Source organism: Miscanthus floridulus, chromosome 10, assembly GCF_019320115.1.
Source record: "Miscanthus floridulus cultivar M001 chromosome 10, ASM1932011v1, whole genome shotgun sequence".
Lineage (NCBI taxonomy): Eukaryota > Viridiplantae > Streptophyta > Magnoliopsida > Poales > Poaceae > Miscanthus > Miscanthus floridulus.
This window is the reverse complement of record NC_089589.1, coordinates 140,554,306-140,572,679: the sequence shown is the minus strand read 5'-3', so window position 1 is coordinate 140,572,679 and position 18,374 is coordinate 140,554,306. Positions and strand designations below refer to the sequence as shown.

General features: G+C 44.1%; 3 protein-coding genes across 6 annotated transcripts; all 3 read left to right on the top strand.

Annotated features, from left to right (window-relative positions):
• Positions 1 to 339: 339 nt before the first annotated feature.
• Positions 340 to 6,129, top strand: LOC136485884 (receptor-like serine/threonine-protein kinase SD1-8). 2 transcript variants are annotated; one of them, XM_066482695.1, is made up of 11 exons: positions 340 to 804; positions 890 to 978; positions 1,084 to 1,541; positions 2,896 to 2,948; positions 3,372 to 3,457; positions 3,704 to 3,826; positions 4,012 to 4,109; positions 4,462 to 4,669; positions 4,761 to 4,998; positions 5,096 to 5,240; positions 5,582 to 6,129. In XM_066482695.1, exons 3-11 carry the CDS (start codon positions 1,104 to 1,106, stop codon positions 5,909 to 5,911), a joined length of 1,719 nt encoding a protein of 572 aa, XP_066338792.1. In that variant the 5' UTR covers positions 340 to 804; positions 890 to 978; positions 1,084 to 1,103; the 3' UTR covers positions 5,912 to 6,129. The 2 variants fall into 2 exon arrangements, with proteins under 2 accessions (XP_066338792.1, XP_066338791.1); XM_066482694.1 differs by having other exon boundaries at positions 4,009 to 4,109.
• A 1,297-nt stretch (positions 6,130 to 7,426) lies between these two features.
• On the top strand, positions 7,427 to 13,021 carry LOC136487378 (putative G-type lectin S-receptor-like serine/threonine-protein kinase At1g61610). 2 transcript variants are annotated; one of them, XM_066484538.1, is made up of 9 exons: positions 7,427 to 7,899; positions 8,008 to 9,022; positions 9,498 to 9,544; positions 10,062 to 10,147; positions 11,179 to 11,330; positions 11,603 to 11,813; positions 11,911 to 12,142; positions 12,251 to 12,307; positions 12,667 to 13,021. In XM_066484538.1, exons 2-9 carry the CDS (start codon positions 8,576 to 8,578, stop codon positions 12,860 to 12,862), a joined length of 1,428 nt encoding a protein of 475 aa, XP_066340635.1. In that variant the 5' UTR covers positions 7,427 to 7,899; positions 8,008 to 8,575; the 3' UTR covers positions 12,863 to 13,021. The 2 variants fall into 2 exon arrangements, with proteins under 2 accessions (XP_066340635.1, XP_066340636.1); XM_066484539.1 differs by lacking the exon at positions 12,251 to 12,307 and having other exon boundaries at positions 7,427 to 9,022; positions 12,667 to 12,796.
• A 631-nt stretch (positions 13,022 to 13,652) lies between these two features.
• On the top strand, positions 13,653 to 16,733 carry LOC136485883 (scarecrow-like protein 14). Of its 2 annotated transcripts, XM_066482693.1 has the most exons (2): positions 13,653 to 14,107; positions 14,577 to 16,733. In XM_066482693.1, the coding sequence occupies exon 2, from the start codon at positions 14,600 to 14,602 to the stop codon at positions 16,427 to 16,429; it is 1,830 nt and encodes a 609-aa protein (XP_066338790.1). In that variant the 5' UTR covers positions 13,653 to 14,107; positions 14,577 to 14,599; the 3' UTR covers positions 16,430 to 16,733. The 2 variants fall into 2 exon arrangements, with proteins under 2 accessions (XP_066338790.1, XP_066338789.1); XM_066482692.1 differs by lacking the exon at positions 13,653 to 14,107 and having other exon boundaries at positions 14,404 to 16,733.
• The last annotated feature ends 1,641 nt before the right edge of the window (positions 16,734 to 18,374 follow it).

Here is an 18,374-nt window from a genome sequence, read left to right as displayed (position 1 = left end):
GATGAACAGGAACGAATGTACCATTTTTATGAACAATGATAATTAAATTTAGCAACAAATCTCATAAAATTTACATATATGTAAGTACTTTGAATGGTTTAATCGTAGGCCTATTGCCTATGATAGGAGGTGCGTTCATTGGGTCATGGGTGCATGGTTATAGCGTTTGCATATCCTTACCTTTTTTATTTATTATGATGAGGGGATCCTTACCTTGGTTTGGGCTCTTAATTATTTGGGCCGGTCACATGTTGGCCCAATGAACCCACCGAAGGCCTACCTACTGTTTTTTATCCACAAGGCCGGAAACGGTCCTAGAAAATGGGGGACCGTTGCACAGCCGCGGGCATCGCCTCCTCCCTTCGCTCCTTCTCCCCTCCTCGCCGGCGCGGCGCGGGCATGCTGGCCACCTACACGGCATCCTCGCTGAGGCGCCGCGAGCCTCGCGGCGGGGACGACCCACCTCGCGGTGGACCCGGATGAGCCGCGCGGGTCCGTGGTGGGAGGGCAGAGCAGAGGAGATGTTTGAGGAAATGCCTCAGCGGAGAGCTCCGCGTGGTGGTGAATTAGAAATGCTGTGCGGTTGTGCCCATCAAACCTAATAATCTAGACGGGTTCCTGCACCTCGTGCGGTGATCGTGGCGCCTTGTTTACTCGCCGGGCCGCTAGGCGGCGCGGGTTGGAATCATGGATGACTGAATTCTCGTTGGAGAGTGCCTATGCGTTATCTACTCGGAAATTTCGTTCAACGCCTACCTGTTGACTTACAAGAATATACTCTTGAAGACTATGTATGATATACGAGTAAGTGACCAAACTCCTTTCTGTACTGGTTTCCTAATAAATTTTAGTATACTTTGTCACTGTCAATCGCTGCTTGTGTGTCCAGGAGCCTGGGCGATGCTGAATATTTAGGAATGGAGCGCATTGTAGCCTGCACCCACGGGTATCAGCTGAAGTAAAAGTGTGACGAAAAAGGTTAGTGCTTGGTTTGTTCCACCGAGCAGCTCCACGAACCTTTGTTGTTCTCTTGGATCAGATGGACTTTAGTCACCTAGCTACATTTTGTATACATGCGTGCAGGAACAGGCGTTGCATCCAAGATGGTCCTGTGGAATGGTCTAGGCCAAGCTGCCACTGTCGCACAACTGTCAGGACTTGACGCTGGTGGGCTGATCTGGATGATCATCCAGGCTGTGCAAACTGCTCAGCGGAACAGGGAGGAGTGCAGGCAGCTTGCAAACCATGTGATGATAATCAGCGACCTACTGCAGCTGCTTCAGCAGCCAGGAATGATGAGTTCCCCACAGATTAGTAGACCACTAGATGGATTGAAGGACACACTCCGGCAAGCGTACATGCTAGTCACATCCTGCCAGAGGAGCAGCACCATATACCGCTTCTTCATGGCTGGAAATCGGGCTCAACAGTTCCGCGATGTACGGAATAAAATTGATTCATATCTCCGTATCTTCCCTTTAATGAGCCACATCGACACCAGATATTTTATGAACAGATTTTGCAGAGGTGCCCAGCCCCAGGTAAAGATGCTGAATTAGTCATATGAAAGTGTATTGTTCCTATCGTTGCTCTTGATTTTACATCTCCATTTCAAAGCAGTAGAACGCATCTAGGACCCCTTTCTGGTAAATTAAGTATTTTGTAGAAACATAAAACCACGCACACCAATCATAACAGGGTCTAGAAACTAAATAAATGGTAATATAAAAGCTCATGACTTCATTAAAGTGAATGCTTATTGAAGTGATTCAGTTAAAGGCGTGAAAGGACAGTTTATAATTGTCTGAATATTTTTCCTATCCTATTAGATGAACCAAATTTTGATCTGTATCTAGTTGTTTGCATAGATGGCAGGATCACTCCTCATCAGAAAGTCTTTCTGGAGCTTTGGTCGAGTATGTAACGTATATATGACGTGGAAAAATAATTTCCTAACTATCCTATATTTTTGTTTCTTGATTGAACCAGTAGGGAAGCCCATGGTATATATTTTCTATCAATAAAAGAGAGGATAAAATATGTACAGGTGCAAAGGATGTAGACTCAGAAAAAGATCCTAAAAAAAAGTCAAGAACAACTACTACTGGACCAAACAACTAAAGTTCTTTCATGGATGGCTTTGCTCTGTTCACTAGCTAGGCTAACTCCTCTATGAAAGCTTTTCAACATTTCTGTAGAGTCAAGGTCCCAGCATTACAATTGGCAATTTATATTGGCTATACAGCATTGGTAGCTAGGTTATCTGCTCAGTAAATACAAACTAGTTGTGGGTTCATAGGGAAAGTTAACCATGTCATTTGTAAATTTACTAAGCAGGACGTACATTTAAGTTCTGAGACATGATTAACATAATGGTCTGATAGAGTGATTTCGAGCTGCCTCAACAAAACTCTACGTTATTCCAATGGAAAATCCTAGCTTTATGCTTGGGAATTGGGATCTACTTAACCATGGTTATCGGTATCTTGAATACTGTACGAGTACAAATAATCCCTACACTAATCCTTACTTGTCCTTTGAGGAACCAAGGCTATTTTAAAAAAATTCTTTTGACTGTTACCTTTATAATGATATTGTACTATTAAAGTCCTAAATCTGTAATAACATGAAAGTAACTTTTGTAATTAATCTATTATATGATCACTTTCATTTGAGATGTTAATGTTTTCACTCATATTAGTGATCAATTTTGTAAAGGAAAAGGATCGACTACATCATTCTAGAACAGCATCTATGCTCTTCTTGAAGTAGTATTATAATAGACTGAGCTTGCTATTTCAAACCACAAATGGGATCGACTACATCATTCTGGAACAACATCGATTCTCCATATGATGGTTCTAATCTCCTATGATTATGATCTCTTTATTTCAGGCTTCAGAAGAGGCTCTAGGGTCATTTACCAGTAATTTAAGTGCTGATGCTTGGTATGGTTTTATTATATGCATTTCCTCCTTGACATGACGCCACATTTGTGCATCTTATTCACATAGTTTACATTACATCATGTGTTGAGTGAGTACAAGGATCTTGCTCAAAGCAAAGCTAAAGGTGCCACTAATTTAATTTGTCTAATGTCATTTGTTGAACATTGTTTTTAGGAAGACTTTAATACTATAGAGAATATATTCGTTCTATGGATTAATTATGCATGTCAGAGGTCAAAAGTTTTCTGTAGAATCACGAGTACTGATCCTCTTGTTCAGCATGATTGTGGCCATTCTAGAATCACAGTTCATCTCTTACATAGATGGCCTTAATAGATTTGAACTGGAAAGTATGATTGCCATTTTTTTGTTTCAAATTACTCAATTTTTAGCTTTCACTAATGAGTTACAAACAATGTTCAGGTCCGAAGCAAGTGCTTTTGATGAAAATGAATCAGCAGAAGTTCGAGAAGGAACTGAGTCACTTTCAGTTGGGCAACAGCAAGAAGGTATTTCCATTGGCAATTTCTGTGGATGAATTAGGTCTTTAAAGTAAAATAGCATATTTTTAAATATTCTGTTTAAAACCATGAATTCTCTGATGTCATATTTGTCCAACTATGTTGGTTACAAAAATGATAAATGCTTTCTCCTCCAAGATATCAATCTTGTTGGTACAATGATGAAACTTAAATTATTTTACTGGTTTGTCATGTCTTCGATTGCCGTTCTCACCGGTGTAGGCCTATCTGTAGGTTATGGGAATGCTGAATTGTTGCCAAGTATAAGGAATCCATTTAGGTGGCTTGTTTGGTGGGTACAAAGGGAGGCATCAACAGCTCAGTCCATCAATCGTCTCATTGGTCATCAAGGAATAGGTAATATTCTAGAAAACTACTTAATTATCATTAGAATGAATTCCTATCATACATGTTATGCATGCTTTGAAGTAAAAGATGAGCTAGTTATGTAAAGAAGCTCGCAACCACTGCAATCCCCTATGTGGAAAAGTTTTCTGGTACTGACTACTGAGTATGGATCCTATGGCTCTTTTATCCAGCAGGCTTTACAGTTTTCAGCTTCTCTCAGCTGGCTGCCTCTACAAATAATTTCTCATCTAGCAATATCGTTGGAAGAATCAGCCATGGTAATGTTTACAAGGTAGGGTACATGCTTGGTTCTCTGGTGCAATCTGTAGCATCTGCAGGTCCTTAGTTGGGGATATACTTATAAGTTACCGCTCACATACCAATACTACCAAGATGGGAATAGCCCCTCCACAGTATAGCAACTGGCAACATACTCACATAGACAATGCACCTACTAGTTTGCCTTTGTTGATTATTTTATACATGTGCCACTTGTTTGTATTCTCTTCATTTTGAGTTAAAGATACTTCTGTTTTTTTAGCAACCGAAAAATTGCAATATTTTCCTCAGGTCAATACACCTGTATAAATATGAAGATTAGATATAGACAGGTGATGTTTAGACTTTTCTTTTCACCTTTTCAGGGTGTATTGTCAAATGGGGTTCATGTTGCAATTAAAACCAGACGAGAAGATACATCTGGTGTATCTGATTTTCAAAATGAGCTTCAGATTGTCCGAAATCTTCAGCATGCAAATATCATTAAACTTGTCGGTTGTTGCATTGAAGGAGACAATCGGATTATTGTCTATGAATATATGACAAGCGGAAATTTATCCCATAAAATTCACGGTACATTTCACCTTAATATTCCCTTTACTTGATACTCTTTTTTACTTTATTTTGCTTAATTTGCCCACTCTAAATGCTGTCATTGTCGCAGAGGTTAGAGCAGGTTGCTCACTCGCCTGGCCTGTACGGTTTCAGATAATTGAAGGAATTGCCCATGGCACAGTTTATCTACACCAGCACTCCCGAGCACGAGTAGTTCATCGGGATCTGAAACCAACCAATATTCTCTTAGATCATGATATGACTCCTGTAATTACTGATTTTGGCATAGCCGAAGTCTTAAATTCTGATGAAGATGAGAAAGCAACGGATGCAGTAGTAGGAACTTGGTAAGAAAAGCCTAATGCTCCTGTCCATCATGAATGCTCTTGTCTATCGTGACTAAGTGTTAGTGATTAAATGGTTTCAATCTTTTTGGTCTTTCAGTGGTTATATGGATCCTGAATATTTTTGCACGAATATTATCTCAACCAAGAGCGATGTTTATGCCTTCGGTGTAACTCTTCTTGAGATAATAACTGCACTACCCGCTACATATGGCTCAGAGAGGCAAGCATCCTTGGTTGGCTATGTAAGTAAAATTGTCGAAGTACTTGGTAACTGTAATCCTAGATTGTCCTATTGCTCCTAGACCATATCTAAATGTGCAGTAATAGTTATGCACTGCAAGCACTGATGCATGTTATTCTGCTTTACCATGTAGCAAAGCTCGTTGAGTGACTTAGGACATGCATCTGGTTTCCCTATATGCAATAGCTCACAGTACTGTGGAGCTCCACACCCAACAGCATTCCCTTGTTTTAAAGACACCCCAAATTTTCTATTCAGATCTATTCTATGTTCTGCCTAATTTTGTCAGTGTTTTTTTAAATACTGGGATTTTTTAGTCATTTCAGATTATGACTTTTGCAGGCATGGAAATTATGGTCACTGGGCAGAGCAGTGGAGCTTATTGACCCCTCACTATCTGACGAATCTCGAATAGTTGAGATACTTCGATGCATTCAGATAGCACTGCTATGCGTCCAATTTAATCGTGCTGACAGGCCCACTATGTCAGATGTTCTCATGATGCTAAAATTTGAGAGTATGACCTTACCTGTGCCTAGGCCACATGAAGATCCATGGAGTTACAGAGTGAGGGGTTGGTCAGAAGATGACATTGAAACAGCAACAAGTACAAGCTATATAAGTGCAGTGTGCTTGACCGAAGAAGAAGAAAGCTCTTCATATTTCAGCTGATGTTCAAGTGACATGGATGCTGATGATACAATCATTTATCCCTGAGAAGAAGCAAAATATATAGCATAATAGCAACAATGTGGCTAGTTAACTGTTCCTCGCTGCCAGTCATGCAATGTGTTGTACTCAATATCTTTTGTGCAAGCACTCACTCTCTGTTGTAAAAATATGATAAGGATGCTGGATACTTTCTTTTTATTTTCTAGTGTCTCTGTTTGGACTCGATTAAATTCTAAAATTCATGGAGTAACCTCCTCATTAGAACGCCTCTAGTTTCTCTAGTTTGCAGTGTTGTTGAAGTGGAATGATGGATTAGGGAGTGGGACAATAGTAAATACTGAGCCTTCGATATCCACAACATCAGACAGGTTCTTCTCGATTTCTCATGGTACTCGGGGGCAATATTTGTCCTTCAGAAGATGTTGTGGACAAGATACTACGAAGTTTTGGAGGGACGACAGCTCCTTATGCTTTTATTACCATGCATGCTGTAGGTGGTGATTGCCCTGCTCGATATAGTTTAGCACCTGGTGTAATTTGTATGGAATTAGCATTAGCTGTGTGACTCTACAGTGGTAAGAGGAGGCCACGGCGCCACCACGCCTGTGCATGGCGTGGCGTCATCCGAGACTGACACGTGATACGGCGGGCGACGACTTCGGCTCGGCAGTGCTCGGGCAAGCCACACCTGGCTTGGAACTGCTTATCTTAGTAATCTAATCAGGATTTTTCATAATCTGTAGTCTAAAAACTTTAGAGCATGGTAGAACCGGGATGTTTGATAACCTTGATTATTATGGCAATTCTAAGTGTAAAAAAGGACCTTTGTGTCCTTCTTTCTCCTTTCCGCTATCCGACGAGGAAGGAAAAGAGACTGAGTGAGGTAGCCCCGAGCAGGCGAGAGGCGAGCGGCTGAGAAGGGCCACGGTTGAGTTTTGCAACCAAGCGCGTGCGCGAGAGAGCTGAGGGATGGAGGAGAGCCGAGCAAGCGACAGAGTGGTGATATGTATAGTGAGCGTAGATTGGAGGAGCCCGTGACGGAAAAAACACAGTCCAAACCTCACGGTACATGATTCCTGACTCCCAGTTCAATTTTAGATTATTTTTTTCTTCTTATTCTCACTTTTCGAGGAGAAGTCAAACGGTTTAAAGTGTGACAAAAATTATAAAAAACATAAATATAACATTTATGATATAAAATAAGTATTTTTAAATTAATTATGTAATATATTTTTATAATAAATTTAAATTGAAGACATAATTGTCAATATTATTTACTATAATTTTAATCGAATTTAAGCTAGTTTGACATAAATATCACAGTTATATAATTCTGTGGATGGAAGGAGTAGTTTTGATGGGATTCTGGATTATTTTGACGGAGAAACCGATTTGGAGCGGTTGCGGCTCCAACCAAGTGGTGGGGACGGCTGGACGCACCGTTTCTCTCAAACACCGTTGACCCCACTGGGTGCCAATCTGCCGTCCGATCAAGCGCGTGCGGCCCAGGTCGTCGCGTCGCAGGAGAGAGTTCTCTTCCTCCTCTGGCTTTCGCTCGCGGGACCTCCGCTCCGCCGCCTGCCCGTCGGCCCGCTCCTTTCTCTGGGGCTCGTCGCTGGCTCCTGCACGCGCCATGTCTGCCGCGCACGCGCGCTGCACCTACCTACGGTCTCTCGAGTGGCGGAACAGAGCCGGCGTGTGCTAGCCTGCAAGGTAGGCAGCACATCGCCGGAAGGGGAGAGCGCCAACAGTGGCCATGGAGACGCCGTGGCCGCGGCGTGGTGCTGGTGGAAAGCGAGCGCTTGGAGCGGATTTCGCTGGGGGGCGCGTTCATCTGGCGCGCTGCCTGTGCCCAGAACCCCAGACGGAGCAGGTGCCGGTGTACCTTGTACTAGTGTGTACAGGGGAACGGGCGTAAGGTGTTTGCGGAAATGCCACGGCCAGCGAGAGCCTTCATTCGCTCTCCCAGCGCCTCAGCATGCCGTCCAGTACGTACCTTCTTGTGCTCATGTAACTGGTTGTTCTGTTCGTCATGAAGTAAATCAACTTGGCCTGCCACGCTGCTGGTGTCAGTTTTATTGGAATTTGGTCCACAGCGCAGGTGTTGTGGAAATGCCCACGAACAGGAAATTGTCCTTCAGAGCGCAGGTGGTACCGGGGGTGGCAGGGCCCTGACCTCAACGTGTTTGAACAAATGCTGCAACGTGGCAGATTATCCATGGAGAAGAGACCCGTTGTTTCTGATGTCTTAGTGCAGCGGAGGTGGGCTCAATAAAGTCTTCCTGGGAAGACAACAAGCAATAATTGCTGTTTTGCAATAGCCTGTAGTCACACATTGGCTCGTGTCAACAGCTGCGAAGTGTGTAGTCACTGGAAAACTCCTAGCCTCATGTTCAGTGCATGAAGATGGAAGACCATGCAACCTAGTGGAAGACTCACTGGAAGCTACTGAGAAGTTTCGATACCGTGTTCTTTCCAAAGTGGCCCATATTGGCCTGTCAGAGTCACTGCAAATTTCGTGGAAATTAGTCCTCAAGAGTCAGGTAAAGTGGCTATTATCCCGTGATTTCTCTTCAAGAATGGAGCTCCGCTTCTTCTCAGGTTTAGCTGTTTGGAGTCTCTGAGGACTGAGGTAGATCAGGTAACAAACCAGCCCCCAAGAGCATGGCACTCTCGAATGGCGTGGGTCAGGTAGCCAGCATCGCGCAGCTCGCTGGTGTGGATGCGTACGGTCTGATCTCAATGACCGTGGAGGCCGCACAGACAGTTAAAAGGAACCGGGAGACCTGCCAGCTGCTGGCACGGCGTACAAAGATGATCGGAGATCTTCTGCAGCAGCTCCAGAGCACGCAGCTGATGCAGCACACAGAGACGAGGATCCCTGTGGAGCAGCTGGAGGAGACGCTTCGGCACATGTACTTGCTCATCACGTCATGTCGGGAGGGCAGCTACCTGCACAGCTGCTTTATGGGAGGGAGGCAGGCTGATCAACTCCGTGAGGTGCAGAACGAGATCACCTTCTACCTTCAGCTCTTCCCCCTTGTCAGCTTTGTTGACACCACCCGTACATGGGAGCGAATTCTGAACAGAGATCGTCCTTTGTGTACAGAGGTACGGATTTTTGACCTTGTCATGTTTCAAAATTCCATGCCTGCAACATGTTCAGATCAAAAAAAATTAAAAGTTGCTGTTCTAGTGTAACCATGTGCTCAGTGCAACTCTTAACTTTCAGTTTGGCTGATTTTTTTGGTCAATCAGAGAATAGCATTATGTGGAAACCTCTGAGATTAGTGATGGTTTACGCAACTCAAGCCTCTTGGTCACAAAACTGCATAAGGCTTAGTAGTTGTCTAAAAATCTAGTTCAAAGGAACTTAAATATAAGGAGCAGCATGTAGCCAATTTACATGCTTTTCATGGGGAAATATTTGCTAACATCGACCTCCCATTGTGACATACCATGTATTGTATAAAATTTAAGATTCAAAATGTCGTCGATAGCAGTTTTTCCTGGGGTATTTTCTAATTAAGGGAAAAGTTATGCTCCAAGGATCTTATTGCTTTTATTCTTAATTTTCGTTTGCAAGGAAACTGAAGGCGGGATACACACAGTGCGTTCGCAATATGACAGTAGGTATATTATATCAATGGTTTCCCTTTTTCATGTCACATTCTTGATGTATGATCCCCTTGTTTATTGGGATTTGGGACCGCTGTAAACCTGCCTCATGTTACCTCCATTTCATCACAGGTTTACACTGAACAATTCATAAATATCTTAGCTAGTACTCCACGAAATAAAATTTGTAGAGCAACATAGCTCTGCTCAAAATATGAATATGCTAAGGTTTGTAATATGAAATTTATGCACTGTCTATGCAGTATTTGTCGTGGTGTACAACTCTGGTGGAGATGATTAATTAGTCGAACTCGACCTATTACATAGTCAACATGTGTGATACTAGTTATGTGCTACATCAATCAACAAAACTTTCTTCTCATCCGCCCTGCCCAGTGCCCATAAATACAAATGAAACATATTGCCTCTGATTCTCTGAATAGAAGTCTTGATTGTTCATGAAAAAACAGCCACGTCTTGATGTCATTTATTCATATAACCTATCATTTCTGTATATTTGGTACTGTATCAGCCTCACAACTAAGGACCTCAAAGCATTTATATTTGAAGATTCAGGTTCTCATCCTGTCCTAAAATCTAGGGGACAGCAAAATCTAGGTATGCCCATGCACGTACCCCACAATTTCTTGTTTGTTTCTAACTGTGGCACTGTGCTATATATTTGCAGTGCAGATTTAAAAAGTGCAATTTTCACGTAAATATACATCAGCAATCCTGCAGCATCCTTCGGCAGAGAACATGTTTGAGAAAAAAAAAACTTCATCGAAGTTTTGATGCAGATTTTCATGAAACAACCTTGTTCAATATAGTAATAGTTAAACTATCTTCTCAAAAAAATTTAAGCCCATGAAGGGCGACTTTAGACAGATGATTGCCGTACTATTTTCTTCCAAAACCGTTTTCTTATGCACTCATAAATGATTGAGCCTCTCATTTTCTCGTAGGCTTGAACCTCCTGATACCATCAGGATCTTCATATTTTGTTTCCTCCTCTTTACTGGATGGAGGGTTGCAAAGTATTTTTGTCATTTGCGAAGTGCTAACATGCACATATTATGCAATTTTATCTAGCAGCTATGTTAACTTTGTTGTATTAAGTTCATGTCACACATATTGGGTCACTAAGATTTTATTTGTTCCTTACTCTCTAATACATCTATGTAACTCTGGAATACAAACATGTCAATTGCCAATATATTTGAATGTACATAATTTCGTCATATTTGTCACATATTGATGCCTTTTATTTTGATGAAAAGGTAGAATAGAGCATAACCTTTGATGTAATCAATGCAGATTTTGTGTCACCAGGGCATGGAAAAATTACTTTCTCGTTCTATCCAACAGTCTGTCAATTTCATTTTAAGAAATTATAGAAGTTAACCAGAATGAGGACCCCTTGATGTAGAAAATCCCCTCATCTGTTCTTCCATAACTCTGTTGAATATGCAGTTATGCACTTTTGATTTTAGACTTTAAGGGAAGCTTTGAATTATTACTCTACTTCAGTTATACTCTAGTTTGCATTATTACTAGGAGGATGATATCTGTAAGTTAGTCTTTACTCTTTCAAACACATATGACTGCTATTTATAATCAGTGACTTGGTGGGGTTTCCTGTAAACCAGGCCACGGCATGAACATGGGAGATGTAGCAAATACCATTTGTGATCGAGAAGAAGAGTTGCTGCATTTTAGTTTCTCTCAGATTTTGGTTGCTACAGACAATTTATCAGAAAGAAACTTGGTTGGAATTGGTGGATTTGGTCATGTTTACAAGGTAATGTTTTGAGACAATCTTTATGATCAAATGAGTTCTTGAACTGTTCAAGTATGACATCCAGGTCAAAAGAATTCTCAGAACACACCCTCCACGTGGTGATAGGGCCCCTCATGTGGCACCTTGCTCGTGTTTAATGATCAAAAGCATTTGCTCTCTTGGTTTACCATTCAGTAATACCAGTACTCCAGCAGCCTACAAGCTTGAAAAATTTATAGTCCCCTTATACATCTTTAGATTTGTTCTTCAACACTGGCATTTAATTTCTTTAGGGCAAACTGTTGAATGGTCTTGACATTGCTGTCAAAAGACGCAATAAATCTTCAACTCAAGGTCCAGAGCAGTTCAGAACTGAGATTGAAGGCATTCCAAATCTTCAGCATAAAAACATAATTGCTTTACTTGGTTGCTGTGTTGAAGGAGGAGAAACGATACTTGTCTATGAATACATGCCAAATAAAAGCTTGGCATCTGTCATTGCTGGCAAGTTCTCTAAGTCCCTTTCATTTTTTTTTGCTCATTGTGAAGCAATGGTACGCTCAATGATTGCTGTTGCAAATGTCTTTATGTCTTTTTGTAGATGAAACAAAAAGGGAGTTGCTAAATTGGTCTAAACGTTTTCAAATAATTGAGGCTATAGCTGATGGTCTTGCTTATTTACATGGGAATTCCCAGATGGGCATTGTCCACAGGGACAATCATCTGGATAACATCTTGTTGGATCAGGAAATGAACGCCAAAATTTCTGATTTTGGTCTGTCTATGAAGCTAGCTCCAAATGCAATTGAAGAGGTGGCCGTGTGTGGCACATAGTAAGATCTCATCTCAGGCATCTGATACAACAATTAAGTTAGAGAAGCAACTCTCCTTTACACTCCATGTTGGCATGATGAACTAATGAGCCTATCTTCATCTTTTAGTGGCTATGCAGCTCCTGAATATCTTGCTACCAGAGAGATCTCACAGAAGGCAGATGTGTATGGCTTCGGCATTATATTTCTTGAGTTAATAACTGGAAAGCTGATCAGGGCTTATAAACAGCAAATATCTAGGGCTGCTACTTCCTGATTTTGTGTGTATTTTTGTTAAAAAAGTGCGTTCCATTAAATAGGTTACCACGTTAGCGTCATCATTCACAACATGGTTATTGTCTTATTGATAGTGTAAAAATGTTCCTGCCAGATGTTTTTCTGAGTTGCCTTGAACTTCCTGGTCGCATCGTTATTATTCCGGACATCATTTCTTGTTTATAATTGCAGAACTGTGACTGAGCTGTATATACTTCAAAAGTTGCTACTAAAGACTCTAACATATACCAATTTGTGAATTATTTCAGGCACGCACATATCGGAAGAGGCTGCACAAGCTTATTGATCAATTACTATATGTTACAAAGCATGCCCGAGCTCAGATCACAGAATGTGTCAAGTTGGCGCTGTTGTGCACTAGCAGTTTTGAAAATCGACCTAATATGTCTGAAGTCGTTACCATGCTTCGCAACATCAAGGGCATGCAGCAATAGAGAAGGGTAGTGGAGTCACATTATCAGTTATATATAGTTCTGGAGGAACCATATGTAAAAATGACCATGCAAACTGTGAACTAATGTTTTCCTGTGCAGTTGATGTTTTTCCCATAGTCTTTTATGAAGATAATAATGATAGTATGTGAATTGTGACAATAGTATTGTAAACGCCACATATACAAAATTGCAACAAATAGAATCTCTTTTCGCATCGGTACATGCAGTGATGCAGAGGGAGATTGAGCCTGGCAACTGGCATGTTGGTTAAAGGCTCAACCAAAGCACACAGAGCTGATCCTAGGTCCCTTCCATGTCTTCTGTTTCCAGCCGAGCTTAATATGCATCTTGTGTACAAAATGTTGCAGAGAAGAGGAGATAGGAAGCTTTCTTTCACATTTGCAAAAAAGAAAAGAAAAGAAAACACCTACCGACGCTGTTTATTGCTTGCTTGATTACGTCCAAACTCAGCTCATGGAGGATGATCGCTGATTTTGGTTCACCGCCGGAAATTCTCATGGTCGTCCACAGTGGACACCTGGTCCGGTGGTGCCATGCTGATGCTGTTTGCTGTTGCAGAGGAGACCACGGCGTCACCACGCCCGTGTGTGGCGGAGGCTTCCGAGACGGACACGTGATGCGGCGGGCGACGACCGGAATTCAGCTCGGCAGCGCTCGGGCAAGCCACAGCCACGGCGGGGGGTGGACGCACGGTTTCTCTCAAACACCGTTGACCCTACTCGGTGCCTATCTGCCGTCCGATCGAGCGCGTGCGGCCTAGATCGTCGAGAGTTCTCAGTTCTCTTCCTCTTCTAGCTTTCGCTCGCGGGACCTCCGCTCCGCCGCCTGCCCGTCGGCCCGCTCCTTTCTCTGGGTCTCCTCGCTCGCTGGCTCCTGCAGCACGCGCCACGTCTACAACGCACGCGCTCTACACCTTACTACGGTCTCTCGAGAGGCGGAACAGAGCCGACGTGTGCGAGCCTGCAAGGTAGGCAGCACATCGCCGGAAGGGGAGAGCGCCAACAGTGGCCATGGAGACGCCGTGGCCGCGGCGTGGTGCTGGTGGAAAGCGAGCGCCTGGAGCGGTTCTTGCTGGGGGTGTGTTCTTCTGGAGTGCTGCCTGTGCCCAGAGCCCCGGAGCCCCAGAGCAGGTGCTGCCGTACCACCAGGGGAGCGGGCGTAAGTTGTTTGCGGAAATGCCGAGGCCAGCGAGAGCCTTCCTTCGCGCTGCGGGCGCCTCTAAGCTTGCCGTCCCGTACGTACCTTCTCTCACATTTGCAAAAAAATATATAAACACCTATTGAAGCTGTTTATTGCTTGCGTCCAAACTCCAAACTCAGCTGTTTTCCTGATCACTATTACTTTACGTTAGCCTGTAAAGCTTATTTAAATGTGCTTCGCATTGCACAACAGCATCTTCTTGCTTTGTTATTTTCAATAGGGGAAAACAAATGGGGATTGATTCGACGGTCTTTCCAAAGTAATAGCTAGCTTTTTTTTTTTTTTGAATATAAGTAATAGCTAGCTTTCGGAACCATTAGCCAAGCAACATTGGAAAAATCGCTAGCCATCATCTCCACACTATCCATGCAGCATTGGAGTTACAGGTAGCCATCATCTTTTGCATTCCGTAGGAACCACTGACCAAATTAAAAGTCCTCTGTTCATCTTGGCTTCTGATCCACTGATTGCACTACCATTGATCACCATGGCCACCACACCAGAGGTATTCTTCGGCAAGGGTCTCATGGAGCAGCCACCACCATCCCCACCTGTCTTCACCGACGACCTTCCCCAGGAGCCCAATGGCAGCAGCGAGGGCCAGCATCATGTCCCTAATGAGATGATGCTTTCTTACATCTCACACGTGCTCCTGGATGATGATATTGACGAGCAGCTCAATAATCACCCTGCGCTACTCCAGGTGCAGCAGCCCTTTGCTCAGATCCTGTCTTCCCCTTCCTCTGGCACTAACACTGGCAGCAGGGAGGGGTCCAACGATTTCTTGCATGAAGGCAATGTTGATGAAAGTGAGCTCAATCCGGCTTTATCCAAGGGCACAGATGCTGTGGGGGCGTTTTTCAAGGGCATGGAAGAGGCCAACGGGCTCTTGCCCAAAGACAACTTCAGAAGGGATGAGCTGGTGAATCAGACGGTCAGGGAAAGCAGCAGTCACAGCGGGGTGAAGAAGAGGCATAGCAGGGATGATCATCTACAAGTGGAGATAAGAACCAGCAAAGCTATGACAGTGATCAAGGAGCCAGAGGAGAACTCGGCCAACGAGATGCTTGATGAAATGATGTTGTATGGCTACAAGGAATGCATCAGGGACATGGACAACCTCCATGTCACCTGTGACAATAATGAAGTGGAAAAGAAAAACAGGAATAGTGGTAGCAAGGAGACGAGGGACAACAATGTGGTGGACATACGCAGGTTGATGATCTCTTGTGCACAGGAGGTGGCGGTGAACAATCACTCGACGGCACGAGAGCTGCTGAAGCAGATCATGCATCATGCATCAGAAACAGGGGACGCCACTCAAAGGCTGGCCCAATGTTTCACCAAGGGGCTAGAGGCACGGCTCGTGGGCACGGGGAGTCTGCTTTGGGAGTTGCAAATGGCAGAGCGACCGTCTGTTGTGGAGTTCATCAAGGCCTCCAACCTTTACGGTGAAGCCTGCTGCTTCAACAAGGTGGCACTTGCTTTCTCTGAGATGACCATCATGCAGGCCATGGTGGGTAAGAGTAGGCTACACATCATTGATTATGGTATGCAGTTTGGATACCAATGGGTAGGCTTGCTCCGCTCGTTGGTGAGTAGAGAAGGTGCCCTGCCAGAGGTGAAGATCACTGCCATAGGCCTCCCCAAGCCCAAATCCTACCCAACCGAGAAGATCGAGGAAATAGGGTGCCGGCTCGGCAGATGTGCCCATGAGTTTGGTCTGCCTTCGTTCAAGTTCCACACTATCAAGACAAACTGGGAGGACGCTTGCATCGAGGACCTGAACATAGAGGCCGATGAGGTGCTTGTCGTGAATGACCTCTTCAGTTTCAGCACCTTGATGGACGAGTGCATATCCTTTGATGGCCTAAGCCCCAGGGATATCGTCCTCAACAACATCAGCAAGATGCGACCACATGTGTTCATCCAGAGCGTCTACAATTGTTCATATGGTTCGTCCTTCCTGTCACGGTTTCGAGAGATGCTGTTCTACTACATGGCACTGTTTGACATATTTGATGCAACCATCCCAAGGGAGAGTAGATCTCGAATGGTGCTAGAGCAGATCGTGCTTGGACGCTCTGCGGTGAATGCCCTCAGCTGCGAAGGCGCGTACCTAGTGGAACGCCCTGAGAGGTACAGGCAATGGCAGACGCGAAACCAACGGGCTGGCCTGAGACAGCTACCACTGAGGACAAGCATTGTAGAGGTAGTGAAAGATATGGTCATGAAGCACCACCACAAGGACTTTCTGATCTCCCAGGATGGCCAATGGCTTTTGCAAGGATGGAGGGGGCGTGTCCACTTTGCTCACTCGACATGGGTTGCAGCAGATGCCTTTTCTAGAGTTTAGGTTCTTCCAATGCTGAATGATACAGCATGGTCTTCGGAAACTGCTTGTGATAGGAGAATTTGCTCACTCAGGCTACGACTGCTGGCATTTGTGGTTGCGTGTTGTTGTGGTTCTTTTTTTATAGCAGAAATGCTGCCCGACATGTATTAATATAGAAAAAGTAATTCTTGTATTTTTGCATTGTGGACTTACAGTAGACGTGATACTATAGAAAGGTCTAGCACCGTTGATTCCGAAGGCTTTTTACTTCCTTTTGTTGGAACCTACAATACACGAGTGCGAATAGAAATTGCCTTGACTACCATGAGCTCCCCAACTGACGGAAATCAATCTGTGGTGTCAGTTCTTCAAAAACAGATGGTACAACACATTTGTAAAACATGATGGTCAGAGGCCCCTTTCATGCTGTCTGTTTCGAGCAGACCTCAATATAAGCACATAGCTGATCTACAATATGAAAATGCTCTGCAGTGCAGTTGTTTGTGTAAATGCCGCAGGAGGCAGTCAGCTGTGTTACTGACGGTGCCAGGAAAATATAGTGAGCTCGAAGTGTTTGGGAAATGCCACAGCCTGAGCGACAGATGTTGCGCGAAGAGAAGAAATGCCTGGCAGTTTTTGCTTTACTCTGGTTCAGTTTCAGTCTCTGCTATGAACAGAATTTATACTCCATGGTGGTGTGATGGATTGATGACTCTGTCTTCATCCTCTAGAGTAGCCACACGAGGCTTTGCTGGGAGTGTTTCTTCAAAGGTGACAGACTAACAGCTCTCGGTTTCCTTGTTCAGTTAACACCATTCTTCTATGTCGGTCGTTCTGGGCGTGTCACCAGCTTCTCTAGCGTCTCCAGAATTTGGAGACTACAACGGTGTTCCAACAGACCCTTCACTGGATACAGAACTCCCCAGCTTTTGAACATCGCACTGATGGATGCAGTGGCGAAGCCAGAGATTTGGATTAGGGGGAACAAATGTCAATTGGGGTGGGGGGGCATTTACTCTTTAGTTATATGGCATTAACTAGATCATTAAGAGGTATAGTGGAAAAGCATCTAAGTTATGGAGTGCTGGGACCCCTCTAGCCCACTCACCGCCCCGGTCTTCACCCCTAAATGGATCGCCATAGTCGCTACTAGTGTAAGAAAACAACAGAAGAATGGACGGTGACGGACGGCGCACGATGAGACGGCTCACAATGGATCCTCCACGTTCAAGAGGATCGCCATTGCCACTCCTCTGTCATGTTCTACCATCTCACATACCACGGTGACACAAGGTGCACGATGTCAAAATCTAAACTTCGACTTGGACCGCGGACCAGATCATACTGGCAGCAAACACCATGCCCATCCCAACCTTTGTGCAACGACTAAGAATGCGCTTTTACAGTGACATCATCTCGCAGTCATAGCGCGAGCGCTGCTGATGGTGAGACTGGAGAAGAAGCTGACAAGCTAACATCCCCCCACACTCGTAACAGTCGATGTGTCGCGTATGTTGTGGGCTACTACAAAAATGATTTTGCGAGGCGGTGCCCTTTTATTAACCGAGGCGGTCACAAAATTCCAACCGCCTCGTAAAATGCCTGAGGATTTTTGGAGGCGGACATTTTTATTTACGGAGGCGGTCACAATTAACCACCTCGCAAAATGCATTTATGGAGGCAGACATTTTATTTACCGAGGCGGTCAAAAATGTCCGCCTCGGTTTTACGGAGGCGGTTACAAATGTACGCCTTGGTAAATCATTTACGGAGGCAGTCATTTATAAGGCGTCCACCACCGTAAATCAGGCCTAGCCCACTAACCCACAACAGCCCTCTACCATCTCGACTATATAAACAAACACTAAACCCTAGCTCACAATCATCCATAGGCATCCGCGCCCTCTGCCCCGAATGGCACTGCCAGTCACCTTCTCCCCACTACAACCGAGCGCACCCGCTCCCT